Source organism: Pelophylax lessonae (genome assembly GCF_965119305.1).
Source record: "Pelophylax lessonae genome assembly, chromosome: 1".
In the NCBI taxonomy this organism is placed as follows: domain Eukaryota; kingdom Metazoa; phylum Chordata; class Amphibia; order Anura; family Ranidae; genus Pelophylax; species Pelophylax lessonae.
Window position 1 is genome coordinate 299833649 of NC_138768.1, and position 16851 is coordinate 299850499.

Consider the following 16851-nt stretch of genomic DNA (forward strand, 5'->3'; position numbering starts at 1 on the left):
GTGGCCAGACAGAAACCACTCCTCAGTAAAAGGCTCATGACAGCCTGCCTGGAGTTTGCCAAGAGACATCTGAAGGACTCTCGGACCATGAGAAACAAAATTCTCTGGTCTGATGAAACAAAGATTGAACTCTTTGTCCTGAATGGCAACCATCATATCTGCAGGAAACCAGGCACTGCTCATCACCTGGCCAATACCATCCCTACAGTGAAGCATGGTGGTTAGAGCATCATGCTGTGGGGATGATATTTAGTGGCAGGAACTGGGAGACTATTCAGGATCGAGGGAAAGATGAAAGCAGCAATGTACAGAGATATCCTTGATGAAAACCTGCTTCAGAGCGCTCTGGACCTCAGACTAAGCGAAGGTTCATCTTCCAACAGGACAGCGACCCTAAGCACAGAGCCAAGATAACAAAGGAGTGGCTATAAGATAATTCTGTGAATGTCCTTGCGTGGCCCTGCCAGAGCCCAGACTTGAACCCGATTGAAAATCTCTCAAGAGATCTGAAAATTACTGCGCACCGACGTTTCCCATCCAACCTGATGGAGCTTGAGAGGTTCTGCAAAGAAGAATGGGAGAAACTGCCCAAAATAAGTGTGCTAAGCTTGTAGCATCATACTCAAAAAGACTTGAGGCTGTAATTGATGCCAAAGGTGCTTCAACAAAGTATTGAGCAAAACTCAAACAAACAAAAAAACTTTTTTCACGTTGTCATAATGGTGTATTGTTTGTAGAATTTTGAGGAAAATAATGAATTTAATCCATTTTGGAATAAGGCTGTAACATAACATAATGGGGAAAAAGTGAAGCACTGTGAATACTTTCCAGATGCACTGTATTGTAATGTGAGGTAGTGCGTTACCATGCGTTATGTGCTCCACAATACACGTATGTTGGCAAGGTACTTCGGGGGAACGTAACCTGAATAAGGATAACTGAGCTGAGCTGAGTTGCAGTCATTGAGCAGTGATGCTGATCACGGATCCAGCTATTACTACTATGGGGAGTATTTACACATAAAATACTATAGTAATAATATGGAACACTATGTCAGTAAAAAATGTTAACTCCCTGATATAAATACTATTCAGTTAACATCTGAATTAAACGTAATAATTTGTACATAATAAGAATACATTACAGTTCCCTTTAAAGTGACACTAAACACACACTGTTTTTTTTACATTGTCCCTTTTATTTCTGTATGTGGATGATGACACTGTAATTATTTTAACCACTTCTGGACCAAAAGGTTTTACCCCTTTAATGACCACGCCATTTTTTGAAATTTGCCACTGCGTGACTTTAACTGGTAATCGCGCAATGCTATACCCAAACACAATTTATATCCTTTTTTTCCTACAAATAGAGCTTTCTTTTGGTGGTATTTGATCACCTCTGCAGTTTTTATTTTTCGCGATATAAACGAAAAAAGTCAGGAGTAAGGACCTAGTCCCTTGCTGAGATCTCTGGCAAGTTTTCGTTTCTTTTCTCCTGTTTTTTTCCTGTGAGATCTACAATCAACTGCCAGACTGGGTGACGGGCTGGATAATATAGATCAAGTGGTCACCCCAGTCTGGCCAGCGAGCGTGTGAAGACCGTAGCTCCTCGCTAGGTCGGCCGCGACGTAGTCCCGCTGGATGGGGGCTTGCCTGCGAGTTAAACGCCTTGCGAGGTTGCAATACGACCGGGTCTCAACCTGAGTCCTGGCATTCCTCCTGGCCGATAGCCCCCCATTTCGATGACGAGGGGTTCTGTCTGGAACGTTGCCCTCCTTGTATGGTGAGTAGCTGTCCCCCCTCTCCCCCTGGAGGGTTTTTGAGTGGGTGTGGGCCCCTCCTTGTGATGGTCGGACCCCCTGGTTCCCCTCCTTCCCATCAGACACCCCCCCTTTCATCTGTCCCCCCATCCTACCCCCCCATCTATGCTGGGGTTGTGTGGGTGGTCTGGTCCACCTCCTTGGGTGGGGGCAGGGCACTGTGCTGGCAGGGACCGGACGATCGGCTGTGCCTGAGGGTGGGGTTGTACCTGGCAGGGGCTCCTGCCAGGGCCCCCTGTCCTGCCTGGGTCTGTCCTTGAGGCCTAGGGATCCCTCCTTGGTCCCTGGGAGCCTTGTGGTGCCACCATTTTGCTGTAGCCTGTGTGTTTCAATGCACAGCGGCCATGTTTGTGTAGTCCTGCAGCCATTTTGCTGTGGTTTGCCATTGGTGGTTGGAGCCCCTCCTCATCCCCTGGTGCTGACTCCTTGATCTGCTGACTCCTTGATCTTTTCACTTCCTGATAGCCGCACGTGGAGTGCAGACTATCCTGGTTGCTGCAGGTGCCTTTTTTTGCTGGGTGGTAAGTCTGGTGAGGTTCTCTCCCTTTCTGCTGAGGATCATTTCGTGCTTGTGCCTGAGGACCGGGAGGTGCTGCCAGCAGAGTGGGAGGTGTCCCTGTGCAGTGTTTTACACTTTTTGTGGAGTCCCACTGGTAATCCATGGAGTCTTTGGAGCACATCTCCCCCCTCTTTGAGGCTGCGGGGCCCTCCAGGTCCCAACCATCGATCGATGCACTGACGGCAGTCCTGGAGTCCTTTGTGTCCCTGGTGGAGGTGGTTTTCGAGTGATGGGCTAGCAAAAAGCGCCCCCCCCCCCCCCGTTTTCCCCTTTGTGGAAGACGTACATTGCTTGGTGTGAGTCTCTTGAGGTTCATCCTTGCTTCTTCTCGGTGGCTCGGAATTTGACCTTCATTGAGGGGTTAAACAGAAATTGGCCTTGAGTACCATCAAGGGCCAGGTGTGGGCTTTGGCGGTCTTCTTCCAACGACCCTTGGCCACACACTCCCTGGAGCGTACCTTTCTTCAGGGTGTCCGACATTTCAGGGTTTCCAGTAGGGTCCCCGTTGCCGCCTTTGGACCTCAATTTGGTGCTTTTGGCCCTCCAGAAGCCTCCTTCAGGAGATTCCCTTGCTTACGCTGTCTCAGACGGTGGCATTTTTGGTGGCTATCACCCCTGCGTGCAGGGTGTCAGAATTGGCAGCGTTATCCTGTCGTTCATCTTACTTTTTCACAGAGATAAGGTGGTTCTTAGCCACAGTCGAACGTTCCTCCCAAAGGTTGTCACTGATTTTCATTTTAAAGAAGACATTGTGTTGCTTTCTTTGTTTCCCGGGCTGAAACATCCAAAGGAAGTTGCTTTGCATGCCTTGGATGTGGTCCGGGAAATTAGGGTGTACCTGGCAGCTATGGAGTCTTTTAGGAAGTCAGACTCACTATTTGTGCTCACGGATGGGCCTGGATATAATAGCAGAGTAGCAGATGGAAAATCGATACGAATGGCTGAAAAGATCTACAATGAAATATTTACTGGAGAGCCGTGGCCGAACGGCAAGCAACCATCCCAAACGGGAAATAATTGCAGAATTCACAGAGATGGACCGAACCACCACTATGCTCGAAACAGTTGTCACGAATGTGGAGGAAGATGAATGGATGCGAAAAGTTCGGTTACATCTAGCACTGTTGGGGCCAAATCCTCCGGCCGACATTGTAATGCAAGTGCTGGCCACCGCCGATGCTGAAGCCTGGGACAAGCGGGAGTACCAATTTCGCCTGGCGGAAATCCAACGCTCAGGGAGCCCAGCAGTTGAGAGTCCAGCAACCCCACCGGATCGGAAAAAGGTACCCTTCACAGCATTTAAAAACTTTCAAGAGGCAGAGGATGAAATAGATAGATACCTTGCAGACTTTAAGAGACAGTGTGCTCTACATAAGCTACCCACAGACGAATGGGTACCGATTTTGGCAGGAAAGTTATCGGGTAGAGCTGCAGAGGTGTTTAGAGCTATACCCGATGACAAGATTCATCATTACCACACTGTCAAAGAAGCCTTGCTCGCCCGGTACACAGTCACCCGAGACGCATACTGCCAATGGTTCAGAGAGTCCAGGAAACAAGGAAAAGTAGAATACTGTTTGTGTTGGTTATTCTTTAGATAACTAGTTTTGGTTAATTATATTACTGTATACAATTTCATCTGCATAGGATAATGTAATCAGGCACCTGACCTGGTGGGGTAATCTGATCAGGAGGGGGATGCCCATCCTGTATATATTCGGTTTGAGTTTGTTCAAATAAATATTCCAGTTCTATACAAGCTAAGTTCCGTCTAGTTTTGTATTGGGGGGGCGGCTAGAGTATCTGATACCTATATTCAAGACTGGAGGAAGCCGTATACCGATGGAAGCCCACAAACACAGCTTGGGTTGCGGTTCGGTTACAGCAGGTTTGTAAGGTGGCCACCTGATTTTCAGTGCACACTTTCACAAAGTTCTGTAAAGTGAATGTGTTGGCATCTGCAAATGAGTCTTTTGGCCGCAAAGTTTTGCAGGGTGCTCTTTGGCTAGGGGTACTAGGGTGGACATCCGTAAAATGCCTCTCATGCAGCCGGCTCATCTGGATTGTGAATTTGGGCCACAGAACCTTCTGGATACAGAAGGGCTGTGATGATCTCTTCCTGGAATTTTAGGAAGGATCCACTTCTTCCTGAATCTTTGTATAGCACATAAGCATTCAGCAGAGCCAATTGGAATAAGTATAAAGACAGTTTTTTGTACCAGCGTCTGGCCTTACGGGCAATTAAGTATGGCGTAATTATCTGGTCGTTGAAGTCCATCCCTCCCATGTTAAGGTCGTATTTGTGGACACAGAAGGGCTTCTCAACAACACCTGTCGCCATTGCAATTTGGACTGTCGTATCTACGTGAATGAAGGACAGAACGAAAACATTCTGTATGTCCCTCCACTTCACTGCAAGCAATTTATTACACTTCAAGCAGGCTCTCTTCCCCCGTCTAAGTCGGGAATCTACAAGCCATTGGGGGAAGCCCCGGTGATTAGGTCGCACGGTGCCACATGCGCCAATTCCAAAATCAAAAAGGTGACTAAAAAGTGGCACGCTAGTGTAATAATTGTCCACGTATAAATGGTACCCCTTTCTGAATAAGGGTGACACCAAGTCCCAAACAATCTTGCAGCTGCTTCTCATGTAGTCTGGGCAGTCTCATCTGTCATGCTCAGCATTGTGTAGGCCTCTTCACTAGTGTACCCCTGTTTGGATATTTTGGCCAATAAATTTATAGGTACCTAGTGTGACTCACAGTTAAAAAAGCACCTGATTGTCAAGGACTGTTTTAACCGCTACCAAAAAGTTTAACTGCTAGTGCTAGCAGAGATCAGGCCTGACTCTGCTAATGCTGCGGTTTAGTGGGCTGTGTATCATAGGTGACAGTAATCTGCTGATACTGCACTTATTGGGGGAGGGGCTAAATGCAGGCAGTGGCAGGTTTCAGGGCTGAACCTGTTAACGCTGCGTTTTGGGAACACTGTTCTAAACTATTGTGGACACTTGTATAGTTCTGATCAGATCAAATATATTATTCTGTTCAGACACTATACTAGTAATGGAGGTGTTTAGTGTACCACTGGCAATCAAAGGGTTAAAATGTATTACTAAATATGCGGCAGGCAATCTAATGCTATCATGTATTGACGCTAACTAACATTAATGCTAAATGATGTCACCTGTGACTCTAATACAATGATCAGAAAAAAGATTTGTACACTATAATAGTGACACTTTGACAGGGCAATGAAGGGGTTAACTGGGGGTGATCAGGGGGTAAATCTTTATTAGGGGAAATTTGGCGGGTACCCTAAACCTATCTGGGACTGCCTCTAACTACCACTAACTGTCTCTCACACTAACTGAAGTCACAAGTGCCACTAATACAGTGATCAGTAAATTATCTGTATACTGTAAATAGTGTACACTTTGACAGGGAGAGAAAGGGTTAACTGGGGGTGATCAGGGGGTTAAATGTGTGCCTATGTGTACTGGTGTCAGTGTAGTGCTTGTGTACTCACAGTTGGTGTTCTCTTCTCTCACGCTGGACCCGAAAAGGGCTCCAGGAGAGAAGATTGCATCATTTCCTGTGCCTGTATTTACATTACACAGGCACAGGAGGTTCTGCAATTGGTCAGAACCGATCACCAGGTCCTGGCCAAAAATCATTGGCCTGGACCTGATGACTGCCCCTTCTGAACCGAAACAGAACATCGCAGGGAAGGCCCCACGCGCGACCGACGTACAGTTACGTCAGTCCGCACAGCCAAGCCACATTGCTGCAGTAAAACTACAGCGGGTGGTCGGCAACGGGTTAATTAAAAAACATCAAAATACCTTTTTTCTAATTGATATACAGCTGTCACATGACCCAGCTCTTTCCCAGCTTGTCTGCAAGGAAACATAAGCAGGAGGAGCTTCTAGTTCTCTGCTGCTGGTAGCATGTGCAAAAGAAAAATGAAAAACGGCCTTTGGAATACAGAGTAAAAATAAATAATATCAATAAACGGTTTTAAATTGTCATACAGTTATATATTTAAAACCAAATCTTTATTATTTTTTTGGCAATAGCATGGTGTGGGTGGATTTCTGCTAGTCACAGGCTGTGTCACGCCCCTCTAGCCTGTGTCCTAGAATAGGAGGAAGATGAAGCCTCCATAAATCTACATGCAATATCCTGCCCCCATTGTGTTTAGCTGGTTAGTGGACATGGATGAGGAGGGAGGGAGTGGGCTGTCATTTACCACTGTGTATACACTGTGTGGTTCTATGGTCACATGGACTGCTCAGATGTGATAGGGAGGATATCTTCAGCATTGAAACTCACTGAACTGAGCATGTGCAGAGTTGCCACCACAGATGCAAAATCCCTAGCTGAATTGGGGAAATGACCAGAAGATGGAGATAGAGAGCAGCAGGATCAACCAGGTTTTTTGCAGAATACAGAAAATGAATCTCATAGTGACTGAGTAAGAAGGAACAGCATGAAATACAGCATTTATTGATAGTTTTTTATTATGTGGGTTTAGTGACACTTAAACGTTTATTACAGTTGCTTTGTTAAACAGATTGACGCTGCAAATTATTATAGCTGATGCCTAATAGTTCACTGGCTTTCATATTTTTCTCAGTGGTTACAAATAATTGTTATTGTGGCTAGTAGATCTGACTGCTACTGTACTAAGTTCTCCTACTATATTCATTTTTTGTCTAGCCTATTTCATGTTGGTACTTTTGAATGTTTATATTCTTAAACGCCTTACATGTTTTTCTGTTAGATCCTATTTCCTAATTATCTTTTCCATTTGTGTATATTTGTTTTCTAAGCAGTGAGCAAAACATACTGAATACAGTATCCTTTGTGATGCTATAGTGTGTTCTTTTCCTGCAGACCTATTTAAACGGGCATTTCAGAAATCTGCCTCTGTCCGCCACATCCTGAAACCTGTTGGAGGCAAAAGAGTGGATTCACAAGAAGTCCAAAAAGTGTGCAATATTTGTGTTCTTTACCAGACTGCACTTACTACTCTCACACAAATCCGGCTACAGATCCTCACTGGTTAGTACCATTTTGCTGGAGTTATCACAAAACCTTTCCTTTAGAAACCATTATAGACCAGACTTACAATATTTTTAAAACTGTAGCCACGTATCACTAGACTGTTGTGTTTTGCAATAAAGGTAGTAGGGCCACTAGCCATGAGCTGTTGGAAAAAATTGGTTTGCTAGAGGTCTATATATAAGGTTTCCTACAGATTGCTTTTACATATTTATAGAGTTCTAGCAAAACGATGAAGCTTTTTGATGACCTTTATAGATTTTAAATCTTAAAATAGAACAATGTAACTAGGCAATTGTGTTATGTTTGGAAACAAGTACTGTACTTCAAAGAGTGTTGCCAGTGTTTTGGAAATTTGAATGGCATACATTTCCAGTGATCTACTTTATCACTAGGTCTTACCTATTTGGATGATCTGCTGCCAAAGCTGTGGGCATTCATTTGTGAGTTGGGACCACAAGGAGGACTGAAACTCTTTCTCGAGTGCTTAAATAATGACACAGAGGAGTCCCGCAGACTGTTGGCTATGCTGGTTCTGTTCTGTGATTGTTCCAGGCACTTAATTACGTAAGCACTGCGCGTTTATGCATTATGTCTACAAAAATGTAGGATATATTAAAATAAATTACATTTTAAATTTCTTTCTTTCTTTAATAAAGAAAGAAGACAAAATCTTGATTGAGCTTACAATAAATCAATTTGCCACAGCAAAAAAAATGAAAAGAGTAAAATCAAAGCCCACTTAATCACAGCCTTTTTAGAATGTACTCTTCTGTGTAATAGGATTTTGGATGACATTGAGGTCTACGAAGAGCAGATCTCCTTTAAAGTCGAAGAACTTGTCACTATCTCTTCTTTTCTCAACTCCTTCGTATTCAAGATGGTATGGGACGGAATCCTTGGTAAGACTGTTAAATGCAGAAAAAAATGTTCATGTGCTCTTTTTAAACAATATAATTATTTGTTTTAGGCAGTAGTAGTTATCTATTATTTTATAATTATTATTTTTTGCAGAGAACGCGAATGGAGAAACCCTGGAGCTTTTTCACTCGGTGCATGGCTGGCTGATGGTTCTTTATGAAAGAGATTGCCGTAGAAGATTTGCTCCAGAGGAACACTGGCTGCGAAAGTGAGCACTGATTATATAGTATGCATTGTTTATGAATTAATATTATGAAGGCAACTTGTCATTAGAAAAACAGGGAGGTTGCCATAGCTAAACTCTCATACTTTAAATACAAATTGCCTAGTTGTCATGCTGGCCCTCATGCTTCTTACAGATAAGAAGTTCTGACTTTGCTCCAGCTTTTCTTATCTGCATACTTGGTCCAGGTCAGTGACTTAAAAAAAGGATTAATTTAAGAGGATCATCTCAAAGCCAGTCCACATTTATAGGAAGGACGAACAAATGACAAACTCATATTTTTTCATAACTTTTACTGCTAGGTTCGTACGGCATATGGACCTACAGCACTGCCTGCAGCTGATCAGTTATGAACCTAAAATGTGATGACCCCCCCCCCCCCCCTCATGCTGCTGCTTCCCTGTCCCCAGCCTCTTCACCACCCGCCTGCTCCCTGTCACATAAATCTACTCTTCTTTCCTAAGCCCCTTATCCCCCTTCTTCACCCCAAGCACTGATTCCCCCTCCCCCCACCTGATTGGCAAACCTGATCCCCTGCAGCTACCTTTAGAAGCCGGAATCCCTCCTCTGCCATTCCTGCCGGCTGCAGATGCTGCTGGGGATTGGAGGGGATCACAATATGTCCCCCCTGCCTGTCTGATCACCCCCCCCCCCCAAAAAAAATCAGTAGCACGTTTTTTATTCTACAGGTCATTTGCTTTCAGAAAATGTATGGTTTGAGGGGTCTTTTCAAATTCTGAAAGCTGTAAGTGAAAAATGGTAACCTCTGAAATAAATTGTTTTTATATACAGTTTGCGTACCTTCAGTTTTCACTATTTCTCAAAAAGGTGCAATTTAAAAAATACAAATATTTGTCATTTATTAACTCAATATAGGTTAAACTTTTATACTTATTAGGAATTTAACAGGAATTTTGTACATTTTTGCCATGTATGAATCCATCCAATTAATGATTTAGTGTATTTTTAGCGAAAATATTGGTTTAATAAACCTTTGCGCCTTAAAAATCAGTAGAACCTTCTGTTTATTCTACTGGCCGTGTGCTTTCAGAAAATATATGGTTTGGGGGGTCTTTTACAAACTCTGAAAACTGTAAGTGAAAAAGGAAAACCTCCAAATTTTTTAGAGAAATTTTTATGTCCGATTTGCACTATTTCTCAAAAAGGCGCAATGTAAAATTTACAAATATTTGTTATTAACTCAATACAAGTTTAGCTTTTATATTTAGAAGGAACTTAGCAGGAATTTTGTAAAATGTGCTGTGTTTGTATCTGCTAATAATGATCTTAGTGCATTTTTAGCGAAAATATTGTTTTGGTAAACATTTGCGCAAAAATCGCGGGGCCTTAAATAACAGTAGCACTTTCCAATTATTCTTCTGGCCCTTTGCTTTCAGAAAATGTATAGTTTTGTGAGCTGAAATTTGGTTATTTATAGTTTTGTGTACGTTCAGCTTTCACCACTTCGCAAAATGGTGCAATTTAAAATTCACAAATATTTGTTATTTATTAACTCAATACAGGTTAAGGTTTTATATTTAGTAGGAATTTTGCAGGGATTTTGTAAAATTTGCTGTGTTTGTATCTGCTAATAATGATTTTAGTGTATTTTTAGCGAAAATATTGCTTTGGTAAATATTTGCGCAAATATCATGGGGCCTTAAAAATCAGTAGCACCTTCCTTTTATTCTACCTGTCCTATGCTTTCAGAAAATATATGGTTTGGGGGGTCTTTACCAAACTCTGAAAGCTGTAAGAGAACAATGAAAACCAACATTTTTTGAGAAATTTAGATATTTACATTTTTGCGTATGTTTGTTTGATTTTCACCATTTCGCAAAAAGGCACAATCTAAGATTTACAAATAGTGGTTATTTATTAGCTCAATACAGGTTAGCATTTATATTTAGTAGGAATTTTGTAAAATGGGCTGTGTTTTTACCTGCTAACAATGATTTTAGTGTATTTTTAGCGAAAACTTTGTTTTGATAAACATTTGCGCAAATATCGTTGTGCCCTAAAAATCAGTAGCACCTTTTTTTTGTATTCAACTGGCTTTCAGAAAATATATGGTTTGGGGGGTCTTTAACAAACCCTGATAGCTCTAAGGGGGGAAAAAAAAAAGCAATGGAAAAATTGCAAAAATGGCCTGGCCAGCTAATTTTAAAAGTGGAGCACAGGGCATGGCAGCGAAAGGGTTCAAATTAAAAACACTGTTAAAATTCAGCAACCGATTTAGGATTAAGACACATGTTCACCTACTGCACTGAAATATGATTTTAGCTATTTGAAGAGTACAGAAGTCAGCCCAGGTGTTTCTTGAAAATCTGCAGTAATTTTGTGCACATGGTTTGCTATTGTAGTCGGTTTCTAATTGATATAATTTTACTTCTCCAGGGATCTGAAACCTGGTGTGCTTTTCCAAGAACTGGACAAAGAGAGAAAGAGAGCACAGCTCTTGCTTCAATACATCCCCCATGTTATCCCACACAAAAATGTAAGTTTCATTGTCTGCATCCACACTGCTTGGAATTAGACACAGCTATCCTAAAGGTAAAACATTTTTTACCTTAATACATTCCCTGCATTTTGCCACCTGCTATCTTGCTGTGCCCTCCAACCCTCCCCCCACCCCAAAATACCTTTCGAAGTCCTGTATCGACCCAGCGCTGTGCTTGTCTGCCAGTCTTCTCTCTTCCCGCTTTCGCCAAGCTCGACTGGGAATAGAGGGAGTCATTGGCTCCTGCTGCTGTCAGTTAATTCCTGTGAGTAGAGAGCAAGGGGTGGGGCCGAGCCATACTGTGTGTCAATGTACGCACACAGCCTGGCTTGGGATTGAGCCTGCACGTCTGCCACTATAGCAAGAGTTTGCTATGGGGGCAGACAGAAGGAGAGGAGCTGAGATTGCTGGCGGGGGACACCAGAGGAAGAGGTTTATGGCTGCTCTGTGCAATACCATTGCACAGAGCAAGTAATTATAGCATGTTTATTATTTTCATTAAAACAAATATACCTTTAAGACCGGTTTAATGATGCCTTCTGGTCTTACAAATGACTGTTTCTTTCTTGCAGAGAGTGCTTTTGTTCAGAAATATAGTAACTAAGGAAAAGGAGAAACTGGGTTTGGTGGAAACGACCACAGCCTCTCCACATGTTACTCACATCACTATAAGAAGGTCACGTATGTTGGAGGTCGGTTCAAATTCAGATAAACAAACCAGTGTTTATTCACCTTTATTTGTCAGTAACAATATCATGTGATCAATCTACTCTAGGACCACTGCCACAAAAATATTGTATTAAGATAACTGCTGTTAACAAATGTAATGATAGTATTTAGGTATACAGTTCTTATATTATTTTCTTACTCGCCTGTTAAGTGACAGAAAGAAATACAGGTGCATCTCAAAAAATTAGAACATCATCAAAAAGTTAATTTATTTCAGTATGGTAATTCAATTCTAAAACTGAAATTCCTATATTATAAAGATTCATTACACACAGAGTGATATATTTCAAGCATTTCTTTCTTTCAATTTTGATGATTATGGCTTACAGCTGGTGAAAAACCAAAATTCAGTATCTCAGAAAATTAGAATATTGTGAAAAGGTTCAATATTGTCACACTCTAATCAGCTAATTAACTCAAAACACCTGTAAAGGTTTCCTGAGCCTTTAAATGGTCTGGTTCTGTAGGTTACACAATCATGGAGAAGACTGCTGACCTGACAATTGTCTAGAACAGCCTTTTTCAACCAGATGCCTTGAGATGCCTTGAGGTTTCTTTAGGGGTGCCTTGGCAAATTGCCCACAAATTGTATACAAGCTGGCGTCTGGATAAAGCTGCCCTTTGTTACACAAAACCACAGGTTTTCATTGTGCACCATTACAACCATCTAGCCGCCAGCATCCTAATGACCAATGGCATCACCAGGCACATAGGGGAATTTAGGGAAAAGGGGCTGATGGGAGAATGGGAGAATGAGGATAAGGGAGATGGGGGACTTTCACGGTACCATTTTATATGGGATTCATCACATTAAGAAATTTTTTAAAAATAATTTCTCTTACGTCCTCCGACAGTCGCCGCCTCTTCATATTCGTCACATATGGGGTATTAGACTTTGCTCCGAAGGAGTAGCTAGGAAACAGAATATGTTAACATTAAAGCTTTTAACATATCCCACCCTCAAGGGGTGGTCCCCTCAGTCAATACCCTCCTACTTCCTGCAACCATATCTCAGTTTTAATGTCTAGCTTGTCAGGAGTGGCTGGCTCTCTCTGTGCTGGGGCTTTGTGCCCCAGACTCTTTCTTCTTTTTTGATTTTTTGTTTGAGTTTTCTCTCTACCTTTACTTAGCTGTTCTTTTTGTCAGCTTTAGTTAGTTCTTCGGATGAAGAGGATCATGCGGGCTGGGTCTCGGGCTGATCCCCCTGGTCGCAGGTCGTGGGTCAGTGGCTTCCCAGCCTGCCATCGAGCGTTCAGCCAGGTAACGCTCCTGGCACAGTGAACGACCCATCCCTGTTCGGTGCAGGGATGATTGGTGAGGTGGCTACCTCACTGGACGCTGTGCGGTTTCTTAACCCCCATTCTGTGCGTCTTGTATGCGACTCTCCCTGCCTCATGTGCAGCGGCTTGTTCGCCTGTGCGGGTCCCCCACGCCATTGTGAGGTAAGTGTATTTATGTGGGGACCTGTCTGTCTGGGGGGGTTGTCAGTCTGGGACTGTGTAACCTGCCTCTATTCACACTGTTTGTCTCCCTATCTCTCGGCTGCATGCTGTGGGCTGCAGGGGGGGGGGGGGGGAGCTGTGTGACACTGTGTGTGTCAGCCTTGTCAGTGTGAGAAGCTGTGTGCTGTGGGGCATGTTTTGTGGCATGTTTGGGCATTATACAGCGATCGCTGCGGCGATCTGACATGTTTTTTTATACAGACATGTGTGCATTACTGTACTGTGGAGCGGCGGTTTCGGCGCCAAACGGCGCCATTTTGCCTACACTCGCTCCGGCCGCATGTTCTACATGCATGGCGGCCATTTTCTTGTAGCCTCCCATAGGCTTTCATGGAGCGCCCTGGCAGCATCACTTCCTCTTCTCCAGGAACACCGATCGAGGCAGCAGCAGCGGCGAGGGTCTCCTCAGGTTTTATCCTTCCTATCCATTGCCTGTGTCAGTTTTATTGTCCCTGTGGGGGTCTCATTGTGCTTGTGTGTGGTGCGGTGGGCTGCGCTCGCCGCGCGTGTTAAAGGGGCAGTTAACCCTTTATTATCCGGCATTTGTTATAGGGGCAATGGATTCTCAGGAGGGCAAATTTCCTACCGCCTTGGTGGAAAGCCAGGGGACCGCTGTTTCCCCCCCAGGGGGGGATTTAGCCACTATTGTGCCTGGCCTTGCTGCTCAGGTGCAGATGCTGGTGGCTGCTCAATCTACTAAAAGACCCAGAGTTGCTCTTTCCTCTGATTCTGAGGGTGAAGGTGATGGGGCTGTTATGGCGGGGGCCTCCTTATCGGGGTCCCGCTCCTCCCTGGATCTAGTGGGGTCCGAGGTGGAGGCTGAAGTTGAAGGGGTTGATAATTCTCCCCCTGGCTCGCCTGAAGAGCTTGCAATCATGGATGAATTGATTGCTTCCATAAAGCAAACGCTGCGTTTGCAGGATGAAGTGTGTCCCCCCGCTGCCTTGGCGGCTTATGGGACGCAGAGAAGACGCAGGACGCCGCAGGTTTTTCCCTGCAATGATGATTTTCAGCGCGCTGTTAAGGAACAATGGCGCAATCTGCGCAAACCTTTTGCTGTACCAAGTAGGTTCAAGCTGCGTTATCCTTTCTCGCCTTCCACTGATGAAAGGTGGTGTGTGCCTCCCCCAGTGGATCACGCAATTGCGGTTTTAAACAAATCCACTGCGATTCCTGCAGAGGATTCCCCTGTGTTCCGTGATGCCACGGATAGGAGATTGGAGTCTCTTGCCCGTCATACTTATTCTGTTACGGGTTCTATGCTTAAGGCTCTGTTTGCTTCTCTCATGGCGGCCCAGGCGATCGCAAGTTGGACGCAGATGCTTAGGCGCGTCCTAGTGGCCCATTCGGCCTCGCCGGCGACCCTGGATATGGTGGATCAAATCCACCAGGGTGTCATGTATCTGTGTGATGCGGACTTGGACCTAGTTCCGTTGGCTGCACGTGTGCACAGCGTGGCGGTGTTGTCTCGCCGCCTGGTTTGGTTGAAATGTTGGTCGGTGGACCAGTCTTCACGTAAGACCTTAGCCAATCTGCCTTATGATGGGTCTCGCCTTTTTGGGGAGTCCTTGGATGTGTTGATTAAGGGGATCACCGGAGGTAAGAGCACTCTCTTGCCCCATTTCCCCAAGGGTAAGGGGGCTTCTGGGAAGAAGCATGCTAATTTTCGGCCCCCTCAGGGGTCCTTTCGTGCCTTTCGGTCGCACTACAAGGGCAAACCGTTCAAAGGTCAAGGCTCTCAGAAGAAGCCCTGGTCTGGTAAACAGAAGTCCGGTCAATCCGGATCCGCAGCCCATAACAGTGCGGCCTGAAGGGGCGCCCTCACCCGGTTTTGGGGTGGGGGGACGCTTGCTCGGTTTTCTTCAGCCCTGGTTGGCCCGCGTGCGGGACAGATGGGTTCAGGAGATCGTTCGATCTGGTTACAAGATCGAGTTTCTCTCTCGGCCGGAGAGAAGATTTTTTCCCTCAAATCTTCAACTGTCTCCAGAGCGTTTACGGGACCTGCACCTGGCGGTGCGGGACCTGAGGGCTCAGGGAGTGGTAGTTCCGGTGCCTCATCGGGACAGATTTCGGGGGTTTTATTCCAATCTGTTCACCGTGCCCAGAAAGGAGGGCAAGGTTCGTCCAATTCTGGACTTGAAGGCTCTGAACTGCTCTGTGCGGGTTCGCAAGTTCCGCATGGAATCCCTGCGGTCGGTGGTGGCTGCCCTGGTTCCGGGGGAATTCATGGCCTCCATCGATTTGAAGGATGCGTATCTTCACATCCCCATTTTCGAGGGTCACCAGAGGTACCTTCGATTTGCCATTGCGGAGGATCACTACCAGTTCGTGGCGTTGCCTTTTGGTCTCGCCTCGGCTCCGCGGGTCTTCACCAAGGTGCTTGCACCGGTTCTGGCATTATTGAGGGCCCAGGGCATTTCTGTCCTGGGGTATCTGGACCACATTCTGGTTCGGTCTGCGACCAGCCAGGGTCTGGAGAAGGACCTATCTGTCACGATGCAAACTCTGCAGGAGTTTGGTTGGACGATAAATTTTCCAAAGTCGACGCTGAGTCCGTCGGTTCGTCTTCCCTACCTGGGAATGATTCTGGACTCGGTGCAGGCGAAGGTCTTCCTGCCGGAAGACAAACTCAGAACTCTTCAGGAGGAAGTCAGGTCCCTCAGGGACGTTCCGCACTCGTCTCTGCGGACGTGCATGAGATGTCTGGGATTGATGGTCTCGGCCTTCGAGGCGATTCCCTTTGCCCAGTTTCACACGCGGGGTCTCCAAGCGGAGGCCCTGTCCATGTGGGACGGGCGACCTCAATCTCTGGATCTTCAAATCTCGTTGAGTCATCGCACCAGAAGAGACCTTCTGTGGTGGCTCCAGTCCCCGATGGTGTCCGGGGGCAAGTCGTTTCGTCCGATCTCGTGGACGGTAATCACCACGGATGCCAGCCTGTCGGGCTGGGGTGGTGTTCTGGGCGTTCTGTCCGCCCAGGGGACTTGGTCGGAGGGGGAGTCCTCCCTTCCGATCAACATTCTGGAATTGCGTGCGATAACTCTCTGTCTTCATCGCTGGACGGACCGGCTGCTGGGCTGCCCAGTTCGGGTGCAGACGGACAATGCCACGGCGGTGGCCTACATCAACCACCAAGGGGGCACCAGGAGTGCCCGAGCGGCTCGAGAAGTGGCCGACATTCTGTCTTGGGCCGAGGCTCATGTCCCGGCGATAACGGCGGTTCACATTCCGGGGGTGGAGAACTGGCAGGCGGACTATCTGAGTCGCCAGACCCTGGATCAGGGGGAATGGTCTCTCCACCCGGCTGTCTTCCAGATGTTGTGCGCGAAGTGGGGTCTTCCAGATGTGGACCTGTTCGTGTCTCGTCTCAACAACAAGGTGAGAAGGTTCGTGGCAAGGACGCGCGACCCTCGGGCAGACGCGTCGGACGCGTTAGTGGCCCCGTGGTATCAGTACAGGCTGATATACGCGTTTCCACCGATAACAGTTGCTGTCCAGGTTCCTTCGCAGGTTACACTCGGAACGCAGC

The 16851-nt window shown here is 45.7% G+C and overlaps 1 protein-coding gene across 1 annotated transcript in view; it reads left to right on the plus strand.

The window, feature by feature from the left end:
- UBE3B (ubiquitin protein ligase E3B) overlaps window positions 1–16851 on the plus strand; it is a 73774-nt gene that overhangs the window by 34298 nt on the left and 22625 nt on the right. The window contains exons 14-19 of the mRNA XM_082273726.1: window positions 7280–7447; window positions 7843–8014; window positions 8231–8349; window positions 8462–8576; window positions 10989–11088; window positions 11664–11783. Of these exons, the coding sequence (XP_082129852.1) occupies window positions 7280–7447; window positions 7843–8014; window positions 8231–8349; window positions 8462–8576; window positions 10989–11088; window positions 11664–11783 (794 nt within the window). The remainder of the gene's footprint in view (window positions 1–7279; window positions 7448–7842; window positions 8015–8230; window positions 8350–8461; window positions 8577–10988; window positions 11089–11663; window positions 11784–16851) is intronic.